Source organism: Melospiza melodia, chromosome 6 (genome assembly GCF_035770615.1).
Source record: "Melospiza melodia melodia isolate bMelMel2 chromosome 6, bMelMel2.pri, whole genome shotgun sequence".
NCBI classification, from domain to species: domain Eukaryota; kingdom Metazoa; phylum Chordata; class Aves; order Passeriformes; family Passerellidae; genus Melospiza; species Melospiza melodia.
In genome coordinates this window covers 31,877,496-31,899,268 of record NC_086199.1, presented here as the reverse complement: position 1 = coordinate 31,899,268, position 21,773 = coordinate 31,877,496, and the positions used below count along the sequence as shown (strand labels likewise).

The 21,773-nt window shown below is 38.8% G+C and overlaps 1 protein-coding gene across 2 annotated transcripts; it reads left to right on the top strand.

The window, feature by feature from the left end:
* The first annotated feature begins 638 nt into the window (after positions 1-638).
* KATNBL1 (katanin regulatory subunit B1 like 1) lies at positions 639-19,710 on the top strand. 2 transcript variants are annotated; one of them, XM_063160519.1, is made up of 10 exons: positions 639-723; positions 8,566-8,693; positions 9,469-9,509; positions 9,875-10,154; positions 11,528-11,646; positions 11,834-11,884; positions 11,969-12,058; positions 12,612-12,701; positions 13,083-13,176; positions 14,668-19,710. In XM_063160519.1, the coding sequence occupies exons 2-10, from the start codon at positions 8,580-8,582 to the stop codon at positions 14,698-14,700; spliced, it is 912 nt and encodes a 303-aa protein (XP_063016589.1). In that variant the 5' UTR covers positions 639-723; positions 8,566-8,579; the 3' UTR covers positions 14,701-19,710. The 2 variants fall into 2 exon arrangements, with proteins under 2 accessions (XP_063016589.1, XP_063016591.1); XM_063160521.1 differs by lacking the exon at positions 639-723 and adding an exon at positions 986-1,039.
* Positions 19,711-21,773: the final 2,063 nt, after the last annotated feature.

Here is a 21,773-nt window from a genome sequence, read left to right as displayed (position 1 = left end):
TTCCCGGTTCCCTCTCTGCTGCTACATCACTGGGATCACCCGGCATTCCCGGTTCCCTCCCTGCTGCTCCATCACTGGGATCCCTCAGCATTCCCCGTTCTCTCCCTGCTGCTCCATCACTGGGACCATCCGGCATTCCCGGTTCCCTCTCTGCTGCTCCATCACTGGGATCCCTCAGCATTCCCCGTTCCCTCCCTGCTGCTCCATCACTGGGACCATCCGGCATTCCCGGTTCCCTCCCTGCTGCTCCATCACTGGGATCACCCGGCATTCCCGGCTCCCTTCCTGCTGCTCCATCACTGGGATCCCTCAGCATTCCCGGTTCCCTCCCGGCTGCTCCATCACTGGGATCCCTCAGCATTCTCGTTTCCCTCCCTGCTGCTCCATCACTGGGATCCCTCAGCATTCCCGTTTCCCTCCCTGCTGCTCCATCACTGGGATCCCTCAGCATTCCCGGTTCGCTCACGCCTGCGCAGCCCCGCCCCCGAGGCCGCGCGGGCGCGCAGTGACGCAGGCAGCGCGCGGCGGGGCAGGGCGGGGCGTGGCGCGAGGCCGCGGCCGGCAGAGGGCGCTGCGGTGCCGCGCGGCGGGGCGTGGCGCGGCGCGCGCGCCCCGGCGTGCACCGCGGCGGCGTTTGAATGGCGCAGGCTCCGGGCGCCGGGCCCCGGCAGTAGCGCTCCCGCCGCTCCGCCCGCCCGGCCCGGCCCCGAACATGAGCAGCGGGTGAGTGGCGCGGGAACCGCCGTGGCCGCGGGGAGCGCAGCGGGGCTCCGCGGTGTCGCGCCGGGCGGGCGGCGGGGCCGCGGGCGGTGCGCGGGCGCGGATCGCTCCGTGCCGCTGGCCGGCGGCCTCGCCCGGCGCCCCGGCCCTGCCGTGTGCGGTGCCCGCCGCCCCCGGAGAGCGGGCTGTGGCGCTTGGATTCCTCACTGAAATGGTGCCAGCAGGCTCGGCTCGAAGCAGGCGCGTGTGCTGGCGGATACGTGCCAGGAGAGCGGGGCAGGCTCTGGTGCTGCCGAAAGGGAGGAGGACAGCAAGCTGGGTGTGAGGCCTGCTGACGGATTTAATTTCTTGGGTGTGACAGATTCCAGGGGCAAGGAGGGGGGTGAGGGGGGGGCCTTAAGTGCTTGAAGATCAGATCCTGCATTAATGACTTCGTTCAAAAGGCTTCAAATTATTTTCTTCAGTGTTGGGCTGGATGATTTGACATGCAGATTTAAAGTAAAGACATTTTGAATAGAGAGCTCTTTTAACGATAGAGAGATTAGGTGGTGATCTTGGAAGTCTTTTGTTTCTGTTTTTGTAACATGCTTTGCTTTGGAGCAAGGTTAAGTCCATTGGCTTAGAAGCAGCTTTCCTCCATCTTTTCTTGGAACATCATTTTTACTTTTCCTGTTCTCCTGTTTTTTTCTTCCTCTTATTCTTTGACTGTAATCAGGGAACTAATTAAAAATATGTAGTTACCCACGGTTAGTAGAATTAAAACATAACAGAAGGCAGGTTTGTGCCTCTTTTGCCTTGCTGATTGGAAAGAATATGTTCTGGAACTAAAATTAGAATTGATTTGTACCCCTAAACTTTGAAAATCAGAATATCATTATATTAAAAATGTTATTATTAAGGTAGCTTATATATATGTATTAGAAAGTAAATGGCAGTATCCTGATATGCATGTATTCTTACAGCCTTGTCTATGTATATTCACTTGCCTACTTTTACTGTATGTTGTTCCTAGGGTAAGAAGCTTGACTAAGAATGAAGAAGATTTTTTAAATGCTGTAAATAGACTACTATCAATAATAGAAGTGTATTTGAGGGTAGCATAAAGAGCCATGTGAAAGTTGTGTAATCACAGGCTGTCGAGGCGGGGGGGCGTGTAGTGAGTACTTCCTTAGCCTCCATCAACTTTGGAGCTTGAGGGGTTTGCCACTATGTCTGTCTCTGGGTTTGATTTCAAAATTCTTGTTCCAGTTTTTTTTTAATTCTTTGGGTTGAGCAGCAAATGGTAAAAGAAATTGCTGTTTTTAATTTCATGGGTAGTTTCTTAAAGAGCCGTGTAAAACACTAATGTGGAAGCTTCGATATTGTGAAAATCTATTTATTTTATAACACCTCTTAGTTACAAAACCTTTTCAAATTTATTGTCCCCAGAGTGTTAATAAGTGAAAATCAACAGGTAGAAATATATTTTCATTTGTGAAAGATGACTTCAGAAAGGACTTCACCACTGACAACTGCTGTTACTTTATGGCAGCTTAACAAACCTGTCAGTGGTGCCTCCAGAAGCAGAAAACTGAGTTCTTGTTTGACTTTTTTATGGTAGAAAATGTAAATAAGGTTCAGTTATTAGACTCCCAGGCTGTCTCCACAAGGGGAGCTAATGCACACCTGGGTTCCTCCTCACTAAACTTGGAGGAGCTGTCACATGTGGTTGTTTTTGGAGGTTCATTATGACAGTGGGCCACATACAAATTCCCTATGTAAGAGGAAAATGAGCTTAAATCTTAGGTATAAGCTAATTCACCATAACTGGTTGTTCAATTTTATTTTGATTTATTGCAAATTTTGAGAAATTCCTGTAGTTTTTATCAATATAGGAAACTTTAAACTGGAACAAATGCCCTGACAAGTGTAGCACATTAAAAAGCTGTTCTGCTGGGATATAACACTCTTTTTAATGTTGCAGAAAAATTTTGCATTAGCATACTCCTTAAAATCTTGAACTCCACTTCCTCTTTTTAAGAAAACTCAATTTTCAGTTACTAAAAAAGAAATTTGCAAAAACCAAACTGTTTCATATGCAAAGGATGTGGAAGCCTTCTAAAAGAAAGGCACATGGATTTTGTAACATTTATTGGAGCTAAAATGCAAGGAAGTTATGCCAACCTTAACGAATCACTTCTATGTCATAAGATAGTGCTAATTTATTTTTGGAAGTAAATTTGAAATAACCATTCTTGGAAGTTACTTGTGGCCATTAGCTCTGATAATTGCCAGTGAAATGAGTTGACCATTACTGCTTCCCTGATGCATGCCTGTTTGGAATGCTTTCAAGGCATATGCTCTCCTCCTTGGGATAATGATTAATTAAGTTTTTCATCCGAGTTTAATATTGTCATCCTTGAACTTGCAGTTGGGTTACTGTGAGGTGGAGGAGAATCACAGGAATATTTACCATGGCTGGTGCACATGGAATGCTGCAGGAAGAATTGGCTATTAAGAATTTGGACAAGGAATAGGATGGAAGAGTGTGTGTTTTGAAAGGTATTGCTGATGGCTTAAGAGATTATTTAACATTTTCCTTGCTGCCATGCAAAGTATGCCAGCCTGTGTTCTGTAAAAAAACAATATTATGTTAATATGCACATAGATTATGTAATGTGCCAAGAAGAGTTTGTCCTTCTCAGGGGACTGTGCCCAGAACTTGGGACGTGGGAGGGAGTGGCAGAGTTGTTAATACTTGCCTTCAACAGATGTGCACTTGAAAGCCTGTTAGTGCTGGCTGTCTTTGCCTAATTCTAGTATGACCTGAAGAGTTTTATTGCATCTGGGAGAGATCAGAGATAGAAAATACCTGTAGAACCGTCAAGAAAACTTTGCACGGGTAGTGTCTGTTGGCTGTGGGGGCCAACAGCTTCGTCTCAGGAGACATGGCTGCTATTACTCTAGTCCTTCTGCTTACTGAAGATTGACGAGAGTAAAAGGAGCAGAAGGGAAGATTGTTGTCTGCTGTGAGAAATCACCCACTGTATAGGGGAAATGAATGGAATTGGATTCTGTCATCCTAATGAAATCATACATCTCTGTTCAGATGTGCAGTCTGCCTTGTTAGCTTGTAAAACAGTTTAGGATTGTACAGTGGACCAAGGCAGAGCTGAAGGGGCATGCATTCTCTCATTCGTTTAATTTAAAAAACTTTCTAAAATGAGGGAAATGCATTGGCCTCAATGAGATTGTATAGCAGATTGTCTGATCAAATAAAACTAGCTGTGCTCATCACAAGGGAAAAGTCAGAAATTAAAGACATTAAGGTATAGATTGTTTGACTGTATGAATTAGTATCTAAGGCCAGTTTAAGAACCCTCTGTATATATCCCAAAATTACAGGGGACTGTAGTGTCTAATTAGCTATCCCTAGATGACATCTGACTGCAAATAGGAAATCAAAGTTGTGAAGAGCCATGTAAAGTGCCTTTCATCCTGTAGCATTCATCTCTTTAATTGCTGGCTAGCCAGCATTTTCCTAGGTGTTACTAAGCCTTTCAAAGCTGGTTTCCTAGGATGGTGACTGAGTTTATTATAGCACTGTTAGGTTTGTGTATACCAGATTCTTCTGCTTGTGTTCTGCTCTGTTTGGACTATATGGGTTGTGTATCTGAATTTAATCATTTTCAGTATATATGTTTTTTAAATGCATTTGCACACTCTGTCCTAGAACCCATATAAAACATTTGGATCCACAACATCCTGTGGCAAGCTCAGGTTGATTATAATTTGCACACAGCTTAACATTGTTTGTTTTGATCAGATCTTCACCTATTGTCTTTTCACCCTTTTTTTTACATTGGGCAAGAGTGGGCACAATCTCTATGCAGCTTCTCCAAGCCATTCATTTTGTAGGCCTTTGTCTTATTTCCCCTGATGGCTATAAGTAGCCTCTTCCCCAGACTGAAGAGGCTGATCTAATCAGTTGTTGATTATATGAAAGATATTCCATGTATTTTTAACTTCTTTTGTCTGAGCTGTTTTCTACTTTACTCAGAAATCTTTTTGACTTTTTAGGGTTGATTAGTTTTTTTTAAAGAAAGTTTAACTAACCCTTCTCTCAGTATATGAAATACAGGCACAAATTCGTTCTGTACACTGTCACAATAGTGTTCTGTTTATTTTTCTATTTACTGATCCACATGAAGTGCTGAGCAGTCCAGTTGATCTAAGGTAAGCTGTCCTACATCCAGACATTGTTGTGGGTGACAGTTACTGGCTCAGAGGCTGTGATTCCAAAAGGTACCCAGAATTTTCTCCTGCCTGCAGATACATAGGCTTTGCTTTATATCGATCTATAAGTATTGCTTTTGCTTCTTGTACATCACAGTCCTTCTCCAGTTCTTCAGTTAGCCCTTATCTTCACAGCTATGACTTTGTATTGTCAACAGTCTTCATCCCCTTTTGTGACATAATTTATTAATATATTGAACAGCATAAACCAATGCAGGTTTCCCCCAGGGATCTGGAGGTGATTTTCTGCAGTGTGGAAACTGCTTAGGCAATTTATAGCTGTTCCTGAGATACCTGTGCATGCAAGAGCTTTCCCTTTTTTCACTTGGTTGCTTAGTTTCCTCAAGATTTAAGTGAGGGACTTGGAAATTCAAATAGACTCTATCATTTAGTTGCCCTTTATCCATGTTGTACTACCCCATATTCTTAATAAATTCCATTAATTTTGCAGAGCAAGACTTCACAGAATCTTAATATAATTTGGGTTAGAACAGACCTTAAAGATTTTCTAGTTCCAATTTCCCTGCTGTGGGGAGGAAGGGACACCTTCCACTAGGCCAGACTGCTCATAGCCCCATCTGACTTGGCCTTGAACACTTTCAGGGACAAGGCATCAACAGCTTCTCTAGGAAATGTGTTCCAGTGCCTCAACGCCCTCTCAGTAAAGAATTTTGTCCTTATATCCAATCTAAACCTGCTCTGTTTCAGCCTGAAGCTGTTACCCCCTTTGGGCTATCACAAATGCCCTGGTAAGAAGTCCCTCCCACGCTCTCTGTAGCCCCTTCAGGTACTGGAAGGCTGCAGTGAGGTCACCCTGGAGCCTTCTCTTCCCCAGGCTGTTGCCTTAGTGACAGCCAGGCTGAATCTTTCCCATTATGTTACTTGTTTGTGTCCACTAAGTCTGTTCTTGATTACATTGTTTACTAATTAGTGCAACAGGGATGTCAGTCTGGGTCTTCCTTGAGGCTCTTTAAATATTGACTGTGTTTTCCACGTGTTTTCTTTAGGTACTTTGTCAGCTCCAAGGGAGCTAAAAACACAGCTGTTTCATTACTGCTTAAATGTTCACTGATACTTCTGCATAATCTGAGACCCTCAACAGGTTAAACTATTGAAACCCCTTTAAACTGTTGGACAGTGAAGCCATACACGAGGGTTTTACTTTGCTTCATCAAATGTTCCTTTATATCTGATAATCTCTTGACCTTTTGAATTTATTTTACCAGTCTTTAAGGAAAGAATTAATAGTTCTGTTGTTTCAGTTGGGAGGCTGGGGAACAATATATTCTTATATCAGATTTGTTAGAGTGTAAAATTCTCTTAATTTTTCTCCTGGACACATGCAACCTTTGTAAGGAACTTCCTTCCATCCAGAGTCCTCTCTCTCCAGTTCAGATAGCTCCAGTTCAGGTATTTTGAGATGTTAGATGCTCTTTAGAGCCCAGTATTAAAAACAGATAAGCTGGTTGAATTTCCTTGGTAAGATATTTTTTCTAGCCTTCTAATATTTTACACTTCTTTTAAGCAAAAAGTATTCTAGTTATATAGTGCTGTCATTTATTTTGATGATCAGATTCTCATGTACTGCTTAGTGTGAAAGATGAGGGTAGGTTGAGATCATTTGTTAAACAAGGAAAAATAAGGAACAGTCACTGTTAGGCCTGAGGAATTGTAAGCTGATAGTGTGTTATGGGAATAATCACAAAAATTTTCCTTCAGCAACAGAGATCAGGGGTTTTTAGCATCTGATGAGGTGGCTGTGGGTTTTAACTCTGGTGGTGGGAGATTGCCCCCCCCAAATATTTCAGTTTATTGCTTTCCCTTCAGTGTTATTTTCAAACAGTGGATAGAAGAAAAAAAAAGTCAAGACTTTTTCCAAGTCCTCTTCATCACTGGCTGGAATAAATGGATGGATATGTTTGGATTTTAGGATTGTTCCATTTTTCTTCAAAAGTCCAGTTGTTCAGCATATGCCTTTGTGTTGTGATCCAAGTGCAAATTTTAATATACAGCCCATTTTGAGTCCAAGTAGTGGTTTTAACCAGTCTGATAGGCAGAGGAAAAGGTGTTTGTTTATGTGAGGTTTTTTTCTAAACTTCAGGGAAAAATTTACAGACCTGTGTGGAAGAACTAGGAATTGTGGAGAACTAACAAAGTGATCACTCTTCATCACTGTCTCATAGTGTGAAAAAATTAAGTTAATGAACCAGTCTTAAGCCAGACTTGCATCTGGAAAAATATTGGCCACCAGCTGTTAAAGATATTGCCCTAATTAATGCTGCCATTTGAAGTTATTGCTGTAGTCTGAGGGCTCTATGTTCCCATTTTACAGAGTAAGGGATTCTGTCAGTAAATATTCCATTTTTGAGAGACATCTCAAGTGAAATTCTTTAGTACTGATCCAATTCCAGAATATTTGAAGAATTTTTTTTTTCCACTGTGCCCTAAGAGAGGGATTTTAATGTGCCTGAATATAGCATCTGTCTTGTTTTGGCCTGCCACCTGCTTGTTTCATTTGATGGCCTTTAGCTACTGCATGGATCTTCATGGCCAATAAGCTGTTTCCCATCTGGCTTATTCAGTGCTCAGTGTCTTAGTCTTTTAAATGCCAGAGTTCTTAATGTGAGGTAAATCTGCTACATAGAGTAAAGAGAATAGGGCTGCTGTTAAAGATTGAGGGGAGAGATGGGAGCACTCATGTTGAGACCACAGTGTTACCTTTTAGGGGGAAAAAGCAGTAATATTGCAGCAAATTGTTGTCTTTTAAAAATAGCATAGGATGTCTTGCTAAAACACTTCAAGAATAGTGCCTCTATGATGTAGTAAGTGAACCTAGTCTCAAGCTATGGATCTCCTGATTGCTTACAAAACATGAAACTTGCAAAATCTCATGTATGTACAGCTGTCCCAGTCTTGGTGTTGATTCTTATAAAAATACTTGCATACTTCAAGACAAAGGACTTTAGGCATAAAATAAAGTTGTGAGGTTTAGTATGAAAAATGGCCAAAGGACTGCATGGACAGAAATGGGTGGGGAGGGAGGATGTAGATTTGCCAATAAACTAAGGGGAAGATCTTTCACTTTTTTTTTAAACCTTCATTATTTTGATAAAGCTTGCTTTCTTCCTAAAAAACAAGAATCAATTTTTTAGCTGCCTTTCGTACTTGGAAACAAATGTGAAACCAATTATTTTTTTCTAGGTGGCAGATGAAATTCGTAGTGCAAGGAAAAAATTTCAGAAATTGCCCTATTCTTTACTTGAATTCTTGTTTGTATGGCACCCCTCAGTGCAGGTGTAGAAACTGGTGTGAAAACAGAATCTCTGCCTTGGTTTCTTGGGGTGATTTTTGTTTTGTTTCCTCTTTCTTGAAAGCTAAATAGGGATTTTGAAATTCCATAGTGTTAATAATAAGGCCTCCAGGTAATATGCACTAAAGGATGATGTCTTGGGTTATATCTAGGATGGAAGATCTTGGAAAAAGTTGAATTCTAGTGTTGCTAGCTGTGTTTGAAGAAATCTGACAGAATGTTTTAGAAAATACAACTAAATATCTTTCCCTTGAGAACAGGGATTTGAGAGATTATGGCATCTGAAGCTCACAATGTTAAAAACCAGAAAGTTTTGCTTATTGAAGGTCATCCCATTGATCTCTCCAGAAAAAGAATCTCTTCTTCCACTAAAAAGATCATGAAGGAGGTAAGCTGTTTTGTGTTGTTTGTTGGGTTATTTTATGTCCTCTGAGAAAATTGATGATTTAAACAAGTTTATAATTCTGAGCAGTCTAAATCTAGAAGCACAACACTACTAAACATTTGATATTTAGATGTGCAGTAGAACTTTGAATTGTTTCTATAGCAGTTTTAGTATGAAAACTGTGTAATAGATCCAGGCAGCAGCTGCACAGATCAGTGCATTGTATCATCCATATGAGCAGTAGGTACTGATTGATACAGTCTTACTCATGTGTGCTTTTCTGCAATCTAGCCAAAAAATGTTTCAATACAGGAATTCTGTCATGAAAATTCTTTCTTGCCAAGAGAGCTGCATGGCACAAGTGAGAGGTGGAGTAGGTGAAACCCATTCATTGAAATAGATCGTTGTATAATTATACAACTTCACTAGCACGTTGGTAGCACGTAGATTTTCACTGGATTCTTGCTATTCAAAAGTAATTTTTGAAATTTCTTACCTGTGTTACTGACTGAAGAGTAAGACAGTGAGGTACAGAGGAAGCACTGGAGAGGCAAACGTACTGTAAGACCTCTTCAAACAGTGGTGAAGATATCAATATCTTCTGTTTATTAAAATTTTCTATTAAAAATAATATTTTATGATCAGTGTTACCAAAAAAAGATAACGTTCTCCTGCTGATGGCGCAATCTAAATGTTACCATTAATGCTAAGTAGTATAGATGGGAGTGTTTGACCCTTTATAGTAATACATTTTTTTCTCGTATTTCCTTTCTCCCAGGGTAAGAAATCTCCAAAACAGCTGGCTTCATACACAAACAGGTAGGAGGGCTGTGCTATGTGATATCTGAGTTTAAAGTGTGACAGAGGTAGGGAGAAAATCACAGTTGAAATTGATTACAACATCAAAGCAAACACAAATGGATGATGGGTCTTGATTTTAAAGACAGTTCTTTGTTCTTGTCTTTTCTTCCATAACGGCGAGTCTCTGCATTACTAAAAACAGAATAATATTGGTGGCATGACTTCTAATAACCCTAGTGTCATTAGGATATGTATTGGGGGAAAAATGTTTTCAACAACCTGAAATGTGACTGCTGAATTCATAATTATATATATATAAACATAATAATGCAATTGATTTGGTTTGGATCAACCTTCACTAAAACAGTGCTTTATTATTGCAGAGTAACGGTTGGAAAAACGGTGGCCAGTCCCCTCTCTCTTTTCAAAGTGGTATATTGTAAAAGGAAAGTTCATTGTTATACTCCGAAGCCTTGTTACAGAAAGAAACTGTGCCCTAAATCTAGGGGCCGTGACATGGCAAATAAAGAAAATGAACTGGCTTGTGCAGGGAATCTGCCCGCAAAACTTCACAACAGTCGGACACACTTGCTGAATTCTAGCGACTCTGGCTCGTCTCAAACAGAAGGCCCCTCATCCAAATACAGTGCATTTTTTTCCGAGGTAGGTTTGAAGAAACTCCAGTTTACAAAAGTGTTTGTTGTAATTAGCTGTGAAAGTTTCTTTCTTTAGAATAATTTCCTTCAATTCCGGAGATTTACAGTCTGTCCATTTATGGTGATGGAGTTGTCAATAGTAATAGTCCTGCCACTTTTCTTCATATTTGTATCAGGTCAGAAGCTCAGATCTGCCAGACTTGACTGGATTAAAATGGTGTCAGCACCAAAGGAGAATGTTGTTTTGACCTGCGTAGGTTTCATGAACTGGCAGGACAGGTGCCCACGTGTGTGTTTACAGAAGTGTAAAAATGTTAGTATATCAATGAGAATAATCATTGGTGAGGTAGATTACAACAATTTTCAGCAGCAGTATCAACTTGGTGCAGAACTAACTTAAGTGTTTGTATGAGCTTTATTTCTTGTTGGGGTTGGTTGAGGAAACCTAGACGATGCTTGCAGGGCTTCTGAAACTGTCTAAAAGGTCAGATATTTAAATTAAATGGGTTTTGTGACAGTGAAGGCCATTTAAGGCCCTTAATGTTGAAGTTTGCATTTCTGTCACAATAGATTTTTGTTACTCTTTGGGGCTTGCAGGCGTTTAAGGTGAGGCAGGGAAGGTAAGATCAGAAACTGTCATCCACCATGCTGCTGCCTTGTCACAGTGCTGTAAATGTGTGCTCCTGTGAGGGAGAGCCCTGAGAAGCTGCTGGGCTAAAGGTGCAAGTCTGCAGCACTTCTGCACTGTTTAATTTGGTGGTTTCAAGAAAAGAGCAGAATAGCTACAATAAAGAGGCTGCAGCAAGATGGGTAAAGAAATGAAAATGGAAAGATTCATTTTCTGAGAAGCTAAGGAGCAGATCACTGGCCTCTGGTCACAAATGACTGTTTAACTGGTTTGAGAGATGTGTGTGGCTCTGCAGTGTTCATTCCAGTCCAAGATCTAATTAATTAAAATGCCTGAACTTCATTCAGAGAACAGGCTTTTACAGAAATGAACCTTTTCTGTTGGAGTTTGGAATAATACATGCAATTGCTTGTGTCTAAATTGTGTCAAAATTAATAATAATCTAAGTAAAAAGTTCTCAGAGTTGGTGAGAATTATAGGTTGATGCACATGAATGCTCATTTTAATAATTAGATACCTGTCTTAGCTGGTAAAGAGGTACAAACCTTATTCTTGCAGCTTTCGTGTAAAGTAGGTGATATTTTTGTGACCCCTAAGGGAAATTTATGGGTTTAAGTCTATTCTTAGATAAATTTCTAAAACAGACTCATCAACATACAGGTAGAGTATACCAGATTATTTTTGAGTAGCTTATTGTTTTATCACTGTCTGCTAAACTTGTGGCAACTTTTTATATTTTTTAAAATGTGCAGGTTTCTCAGGACCATGAAACTATGGCTCAAGTTCTTTTCAGCAGGAATCTGAGACTGAATGTAGCTTTAACCTTTTGGAGAAGGAGAAGTATAAGTGAACTGGTAGCCTACTTAGTGAGGTAAAATAAGTCTCTTCTTTTATATCCTTAAAATGACAGCAATCTGAAATATGCCACAGTAATTGTAGCAGTTCTGTAAATGTTGTGACTTAGTTACACTGTTTAAATCATAGTGGAAGCGTATGCTTCTACTACTAGTAGTAGGATCTACAAGTAACACTTCTGATTTTATTCTTACTGTTTCTAGGATACAGGATCTTGGAGTAGTAGTAGACTGCCTTCCTGTGCTTACAAACAGGTATAAACAGAAAAAAGTGGGGAATTAGAACCTGCTTATGACTACACTGAAGTTCAAACACTTCTGAAACATCTTGTTTTTAAGTTTACAGGAAGAAAAACCATATGTTTCAGTTGGCTGCTGTGTAGATCTTTTGCCCTTAGTGAAATCTCTGCTTAAAAGCAAATACGAAGAGTAAGTATCAGCTTGGGATGTTTTTGAAACATTATTACTTCCTGGCTGTGCAGAGCCCTGGAAATCAATGGTTTTTAATCCTCTGACTCTTGTTCCCTCTGCCCCTTCTCCAGCTCGGCCTTTCTCAGGAAATGAGAAAGGTTTGGACGAAAGCTTCCATTCCAGAGCTTTCTCCTCTAACAAAACAGCAGTGCAGAAATTCTTTTCTGCAATGTTAGGCACTTGGGGGAGAGGACTGGCTTTGCCCTTATGCAGATTTATTTATCCTAAATATTAAAAAAGATTAGCACTGAGGTTTTAGTATGCTTTATAACATATAATCAAGGCAGAGTTTTCTTGTACTTTTTCAACAAGAACTTCAGACTACCACTTAAAAATTGTAAGTGTAAACAAGAATTTAAATTTACCAATTTGTCTAGATTCTTTCCTTCCAGAATAGAAAATGTGTTGCTTTCTCAATTGCTTACAAAGTTATCTCAAGCTTTATTTATCTGGCTTGTAGATAGTCTTCAGGGAGAGGGAAATGCATAATGTGTAAAATGTGTTGTTACAGATATGTGATAGTGGGCTTAAACTGGCTTCAGGCTGTCATTAAAAGATGGTGGTCAGAACTATCTGCACATACAGAAAAGGCAGAAGATGGGTGAGTATAGTGTTGGGACATACTTAAATGTGTTTCTGTAGTCGATTTCATCTCAATCTGTTCTAATTTTGATCAGTAGGAGCACATCTTGCCTACAAAAGGCACACTTACAATTTTAAAGTTAAAGCTTAGAAGTATTTTAAGGATAGTTAAGTCACTGGTTTTGTTTTTCTTTTTTTTGCTACTGTTTTAATACCTGTAGGATGTAGTCATATCAGGGATTATACAAATGCTGTAGAAGTTGAATCTAAATTTTTCAGCTCTTGTGGCAATACCTATTGTATAGGCTAAGTCTATATGCAGTATTAATAATTCATTTTAATAAAAGAGACTACTGAAATATACTACCTGGGTTATAAAGTGATGTTCATTCTCTTTCAGAAACATTCATATTTTAAAACAACAGTTAAGTATTTTGTGGGAACAGGAGAATCACCTTACTCTGGTTCCAGGATATACTGGTAATATAGCTAAGGTAAATTTTGGTTCCAGTTCTGGTTGTGTTCAGGAATAAACATGATTGTATCACTTCTGGTATTCCTCCTGTTTTACTTATGCTAAACTGTGGTTGGACAGACACACTTTTACTTTCATTGCTGCTAATGCTCAAGTGTGTTGCATGGTTTTTACAGAAGTCTGGAGTTGTTTCCCTATGATAGTTCTGTGAATTAAAATTATAATTATGCTTAAGCATCTCCTTAATAACAAAGTATCTAATAGTAATGAGCCTTAAAATGATATGAAAAAGGGCTCAGATAAGTAGGTAGACTGTGGAAGGGACAGATGTTTTCTCTTTGATCTGTTGTAGCCATTGTAGTAAGTGTAATGGAGAATCTTAGCCTGGGAACATCGTTGGCATTTGCACATCAGGTGGCAGGAGCAAGTGACAACATGCTAAATTCTAAAGCTTATTGCTGACCTAATGCTTAGAAAATGGTGAGTTTCTGGTGGGCAGAAGAGCCTGTCTGAGACGTATCTCTGCTTGCATTTTTCATTAGGTTGTGGTATCAGTTACATAATGAGGGTGTCTGGTAGATCCATACTTTTCTGTTTGTGCTCATCTCTATATACATGGCTTTCTGAGATTGGGCACCAAAAGTTAGACTAGAGAGAAACATCTCCAGCTGGAGGGACCTGGTGAAGGTGGACAGTGAGAAAGGAGTTACAGCAAACGGTTGGTTGTGTGCAAGATTTGAGTGAACTTGAAAAGAACTTAAAAATTGCATCTTTTACTTATATCTGAAGGAGGTTTGGTGAATCTATATTTCTGTGCTACAGAATTGATCACTTTGATGTGTCAAACAAGTAAACTCTTTTTTCTGGGACCGCTGTGCACCTGCAACTTCAGTTTTGATATCCCTACAAGGATAATTACAAAATTCTTGCAGCGTTTCAGTGAACAGGGATGCAGAAGAACTGAGTTCTAACTCCCAACTTGGTTGAGCTATGAGAGCATGTTATGTGGACTGCCTAGTTCTTTTGCTGGATCAGAATAGCAGTTATAGGTAGTGTCAGTTTGTTTCTCTAGAGTTCAGGTTCCCTTTATGTTCATTTGCTGTCTTAATGCATCAGGATAGATTGTGACCAAAGTCACCTGAGCAAGTCAGAGCAAAAGTAGTCCAAGAATGTTGGAGGGGTTTGGTGAAGGAATGTCATACATAACATGTTTTAACTATGTGATCATATGATGATGATGATCTGTCCTGCTCAGGCAGGGAGCAGAGGAATAACAGATGAAATTGATAGCTTTGAAAACTAATCCTACTCTTCTGGCAGGCTTTTTAGTACTTAAAGAAATGTCATTGTAAACATTAATGGAAAGTAATCGTGATGATAACTGGTTCTGAAATTTGGGCAAATATAATTATTCGTGTGTTATGGTCCTGAGGTTGCCCTGCTTCAGACATAGAGTTGATGTTGGAGCTATAAGTAAAGTGACAAACACTTTCTCCTTTTTTCCTTCTAGGATGTAAATGCTTATTTGTTGCAGCTACACTGACATGATGGGGAAACAGTGTGCTTATGTGGTGAAACAGTCCCTAAAGTATCCCTGAAATATGTGCTGAAAGCCTTTTGAGAAATACTGGCAGAAGAGAACTGAACTGTCAAGCTGTTTAATGAAACCACTAACAAAACTCTAACAATCTACTTCACATTGAAGTGGAAAAATGTCTAGTAGGAGCAGCTTTTACTTCAATGAGGTGAAAGTGCACTATGAAAACTGTATGCCTTTGCTGCATTTGGGATTTGCTCAGTTCCTAGGTATTCCTTTAAATGCTACTGTACCTTACAACATCATCCATAAAAGAAGATGAACTATACTGTCATGAAGACAAGACAGCAGAACCAGATATAAGGAACCAACAAAAAGAATCAGCATTAAGAGCTTTTAAATGTCTCTTTCACAAGAGAACTCCAAAATGCACAATTATCTTCCAATTACATAAAATACAAAAAACTTTGGGCTATTCAGTTACTTGTATGTTTTAATCAAATTATTAAAGACAGTTTTTGTTTGCACTATTGAGAAACTATACAGCAAAGATGCCTTAATTACTAGTGTTTCAAAAAGCCAATGTATTAAGATGCAAATAGCTATTATGTTCAGATTGTGATGAAAAACTACAAAAATCAGGGTTTCACATTGTGTAGTTAATGAAACATTGCACATATACCAAGATTCATGTATGAAAAATATTATAAATACCTGAAGTTAAGCTTGGGTAAACAGTTATTGCAAATGTCAGCAGAACGGTGAATTTATGTCTAACAAATGTTTTTATATTGTATGTGGATTTCTAACACGGTAATCTTGTTCTGTATCATTCAAACTACATGCAAATAAGTAAATATATTAAATATATCTATTGTTTTTTCTTTTCAAGTTAAAAAAAATCAATTTCTAGAATAATCTCTTCCACAGTACTTTTTATCATAGATATTTATGTCTCTTGTTTGAAATGTTTACAGCCAGGTGAGGCCATGTTATTCAAATCACACCCTTTTTATACTACCTCCTTTAAGAAACTGACAAAGAACTTCTGCAAAATTGATCAAGTTCTAACCTGATCAATGATGGCAAAGTCATACCAACAACAGCATTGAGGATACAGCTATAAACTTTTACTGTCATATTGATATGCTGTTCTATTTTAATTTAAAAGCTATATCTTAATAGCTCTGAGGGAGTCTTAATCTTAGGCTTGCTGTTGCCTTTTTTAATTTTGTGATTAGAAAGTATGCTTTTTCAATTAAAACTTAAAGTGCCAGCTCTTCACTTAAAAGTGTACATGCACAGCATGTATGACCAAATAGACTACTTCCTTAAAAATAAGTACTTGCAAGGGTTGTTTTCATACCTAGCATTAAGCATGTGCACTTTTATTGACGTGCAGGAGAAAAGTCTTTTGATAGCCACAAGTGGTTTTTGCTTTACGGATTAATTAATTTTAAACTCCTGTAGTGGTCAATAAGTTCAGGCCTCCTGTTGCTTAGTATTGTATTAGTTTATGTATCATTGTTGCTGACTTCTGAAGGCCAGCTTGAAATCTGAGAGCTTGGTGCTTTTAGTTGTTTGACTGTTCTCTAAACCACCAAAGGTTTTGCATTTCCTAGGGCAGTCAGTTACAAAGAGTTTCTGGGGCATCCCAAAATTGCAAACTTTGTGGGACAATTTGGAGACACACATAGCCAGTCTTTTTGCTTGAATTGTTTTGCATCATTAGAGATATTTCATGCTAAAAGAATTTTGAGATAGGACTTTTCAAATGTTCTTACTATCAATTAAATATCTAAAGGAACTATAGTATGACAACATTCTTGTATTACTTTACTGTTCCATTGAACATTTAAGTGTAAAAGTAACCAAGTCTGGTTTCATCATTTGGGTGGCAATTGCTGGAACTCTTAGATTACTCCTCAAGGAGATTACTGTTTATGGAAAGTCAGATTTATTTTTTAATAGACAAAGTAACTCATGGCCATTTATTTCTGATAATATAGGAAAGAAGAGTTGTAATTGATTAAAGGGATACTCTAGTGTTTAAAAACCTAGCTTGAATGTAGATTTAGGTACGTAGGCTCATAATTCTGTGTGTGGCCATAGAGTTAACAAATCCTAACTGTGGATAGTGCTTTTGTTTTAGAGGCAAGGTAAGATTGATTTGAGGATCATTTCTGAGGAATACCTAATAAAATAATGCATTCTTTTTAACTGCCAAAAGTTGTATTTTGACAGCATCAATAATACAGTATTAAACATTGTCATTAGTATCTGTGCCTTATTTTAAATGAATTTTTTACTGTTTTCAGGCAGCTACTAGACTGTAAGAACAGGGTTCAGGTGTCTGTATTATGAAATTATTTTTTCCATTGTGTTCTTTATTCATTGAAACTGTTCACACTAATATTCAGGCTCAGCTTCTTGCATTCTCTTTAGCTCTCAAATGGCTAGGAATCAGTTTTACTGTTACAGAATGTGCATGTATAATATCTGGTCAAAGTCGAAATGACAGCTGTGTTACACCACTAAATTCATATAGTTGTCTCAGTGAATCTAAGAATTAAGTTTATGAGCTATCCCATGCATAAATTACAATCTTTGTGATACTTTCTAAAACTAGTATTTCTAGGATGTGTCAGAAGATCCAGACAGAATTAATCCTTTTCCTGTGTGTTCTTGTGATGCAGAAGCACGTATGTACTGAGGATGAAGGATGTTTCTACAAAGCTGTTCTTCATATTATACCCCTTGATGTGAAACTGATGTCTTTGAAAAACAGTTGTCTTTTGCCTCAGTGTCCCCTGAAAGTACTTGAGGCTGTTTTGCTGAAGGAGTACTTTTAAGTGTGACCCAGGATTTGCCCATCCTCTAAACTGAAATTGAAGAATCCTTCTGGCAAACTGTCTCTTTCTGCAGGCCTGAAAAAAAGTCTAGTATTTTGTAAATGGAAGTGGCCAAGTTGAGGTATTGCTGATAGCTTGCTGAAGAGTGGAAAAAGCTATGCCATTAATTAGCTGGGTATGAAGAAGTTAGCATGTCTTAATGATTATGTATATCTCTGTTTTGAAGGAACTATACCTATTTCTCAGGAAAGAGTCCTCTACTCTTGTATCACACAGGTACTGCAGTTCTACACTCCTTAATAATGCTTACAGATTGTTGCTGGTATTAAAAAAAAAATAGCAGCAGCCTTCCAAGAGCTTACCCTCCACAGTGAGACATAAATAATTTTTTTTCCCTCCTGTAGGTTGCTTTATCAGAGGCTGCAATTTTAACACTTGAGGTGCAGGAGGGATGGGAGAGTAGGAAAGGACAAGGTACACATGCCCTGTGCTGAGTGACATCAGCTCCACTGCGTTATAAAACAGGCTGTATTTTCATGTTCTGGCATCTGAAGTAGGCAAGTTTGGCATTAAACATCTTTATGCGTTTAGCATTGAAGAGATAAAGGTTTTGAAGATGGATGCTACAGTGCTAATTTGTGATTTTTGAGAGTTTTTTTCTTAAAAGAGTGGACATTGTTAGTGTGGAAACTTGAAAGTATCTTATGTGAAGCTTACATTTTAGACTAGCAAGTGGTTGCTTTTGCCAGTTCATCTTGCCAGATCTTCCAGTTCTACAGAAGACTGAATGTCTGTCTTCATGTGGAGATTTGCAGCTATTTTTGTGCCTAGTTTTCTGGTGCAAAGTGAAACTGGTGGTTCATAGTCAACTATTTCAGAATACAAAACCATGCAAATTATGGTATTGGTGTGAAGTTATTCCAGCTTTGCACAATGCAAATGCTAAAGTTCATGAAAGCAGTCAATTCTCTTGAGAGGAGATTTGTATTGAGCTGATGTTGCATTAGTGAAGGAAAAAAAATGAAGCAGTTTTTAATAGCCTTGGTAAAAGCCAGACAGTGTAGTCTAATTTTTGCCTTCAGTCTGCCATCCTACACACAGTAATCATTGTAGGCTACAGATAAAGATTCACAGAGAAAATAGATTGAGCATGCTTGTGTTGTTAGTGCTTGTGTTATCCTTCCTTAAACAATTAATGTTTATTCTATGAGTTAAATAACTTGTTTTATGTCTCAGAATGAAACTAAATGCAACTATTTTTCTCCCTCTTTCCACATACATTCTTTAGGACTTAATTATGTTATTTATTGCTCATCTACTTTAAATATACTAAGAGTGTGTCTTGTTAGAAGTGAGGAGATGAAGATGAGAATTCTAGACAAAACACAGGGCTAGCTATTTAACATGATTCAGTTTGAAGCAACTGTGAAGAATTTCCATCTTTAAAACTTTTCACACAAATTTTGTTAATTGAAGTGTGCATTCACAGCTCTACGTTTGACTTTTAACTTGGTTGGAAAAAATAAAGTGCTTTCATTCTAAATAACTGTAGCTGCAGTATTGTTTCTGTTCTTGTTTTTTGCATTGAGTACTAAGCTGGACTCTCTCAGATGCTAACCTGCCATAAGGGAGGCAGGAGGTCTAGCACTGTCCCTTAAAGGGATAAAATGGAAATATCCACCTAGTCTTCAACTGTTGCAGACCTAGAATATTTTTGTTTCTGTACTGACAGGAGTTTTGTAGTATATCTGTATAGATTGTGGCTTCTGATAATTGCTGTAAAATGAGATCTGTTTTCAGCTTGAATGTGTTCCATAGTGGTTGTGATTCATAGGGATCACTGCTTCAATTAGTCAGTCATTACTTTGAGTGCTGTAGTGTAGATGAGCAACTGAATGTTGGGGTATCAAACATGTGTTCTTTGCTGTAACAAACACACATTTATCTTTCCCACCTTTTTATTCTCCCCTTATTCTTTCAAGTGCTTAGAACCATTTGAATCCCTTTTGGAAAGTGATAGATGCCAAAATGTGATCAAATGCTTTACAAACATGCTTCTGACTTCTTTCAATACCATTCTGTGAATAACAGTTTCCTCTGGATTTGGGAAGGAGGCTGTTTTCTCTATGTATAGGCTTGAAATAAACAGAACTAGTGGACTTTACTGTAATTGTATTCTTGATACTTTCTTTTTTACATAAGCACTATGTATATTGTGAAACAATTAACCCAAATCTAAATATCAAGATAAAGTTACATCCCAAAACTGCCTGCTCTTACAGGTGTAGGTGTTGAAGTACATATGCACCCTAGTATCATACTTTAAAGTGACCTGTAGACAGTATAAAATAGCTCTTGTAATTTATTATGTCTCTGTCAAATTGAATCTGTTGAACTTTCAAAAAGCCCAAATTATGTTTGGATCTCACAGTTGTCCTTCTACTCATTTCAGATATTCTATGGATTTAAAGATTTAGTGCAGTAAGTATTCCACCTTCAGAGAAATAGCTGATCTTTTTGTCTTTGTGATAACAGGCTTTCATTACATCTCTTATGCATGAGACAAACTTCTGCAAGAGTTAAACAGTTTTTAGGAGGGTTTCAGAGGAGAGTTGCCACATACAAGAAACCTGTGGCATGTTTGGTTCTAAATGGGGGAATAGCACAAATACAGGCAGCTGTTAGGACAGTGCACATTTCATTACTATTGAGTTGTCCTCATGTGAATCAACTGTCTTATCTACTTAGTCTAGATAAAAGTGGAATGATGGATTATTGGGGAGTTGAAGTCTTAGTAGCTCTTGGCTGTAAGGAGCTAAAACTGCTCTTTCCATGCTGATGAAATTGCTACAATGAATGTGGAAAGGAGCTATTTGTTGTGTGTTTGGTTTGGAGAGTAGAAATCTCTTCTATGTCTGCTAATAGTACTTTGTCTTGAAGCATAAAGGCATAAGCATTTATGTCTGTTTGCTTAAAATTTTATTTATTAAAGTAACAAGTTTGACTGAACAGGAAGGAAAAAACAACCTTGCTGCATTAGTTAATTTCTGAATGACTGTCGCCTCATATTCCAGCTGCAGGAAACAGTAAATTTACAAAAATGCAGTTAACCATCATGGTACAAGTAGTGATAAAACTTGATTTTCAACATTGTTAGGCTATTACTACTGAAACAATAAAATAAAGCAGGACTGAAGAAATAGGTGTCAAATTTTGTTCTGAACCTTGTGTTTTAGCAAGTCTGAAAAGCTTGACTTTTTAATCAGCCAAAATGAGTGGTGATTGATGGGAGTGTTAATTCTGTGCCAGCAGCAAGCATTAGAATAAGAATAAGCAGAGTAGCTGGTTGTAAAGTGAGTCCTGCCCACCAGAGCAACTGTTTCTTTTTGATTTTTCTGGTTGTTTTTGGCCTTTTTTTTTTTTTAAGATGTTACAGTTCAGGTGCTTTTGGCTAAAGAGAGCAGATAGGGAGTTTTCTAAATCTGTTAGTATGGGGTATGGACAGTGGGGTAATGCTGCAAGTACCTCTGGAAATACTGTCCTGTGAGTGGTGGCATCAGTAATTGTTACTGGGCTTGAACACAGGCACATTCTAATCAGGACTGGCCAAAGTGTTCTGTCCTGGGTGTCAGTGTAGGGAAATGCATAAAACTGGGGAAGGAGGAGTATTTAAGATGCAGTACAAAAACTCCCATTGCCTCAAAAAGGGTGCCTGTGATTGTGGGGCGATTGGGGCATGATGATAACTGGAAGTCTTTTCAGTCCTGTGTGCCTAATCCAAGCAGTGAGGCACTTCACAAAGGAAGGCTGGAGACTTGATGCTCACAGAGCAGTCATCTTTCCTGACAGTTTCTGCTTTTCTACCCTTCTGACATGTTGGGGCACATCTGCTTGGCTGAATTTCCAGCTCCACATCCTTGTCACTTATCCAAGTGAGAATAAAATGCCTTCATATTTGGCACACCTAGTTTCCCAAGTGATGTCTTGTCCCTCAGGTCTTCCAGGTTCTCACTGCAAAACAACTTAGTGCCATTGAACTGTGAACACCCAGAGGGTTAGGCTTATGCCCTACACACAGCAACTGTGGAGGCCACTATGATATTGAAAGTGAAGCTGCATTAAGAGGATTTGTGTGTGTATAAATGTTTTTTAAACATGAATGGCCTACCAATATTCTGCTGGCTCATTAAAAAGGCCTACAGTTCTGAAACCTTTGCAAATGGCAGG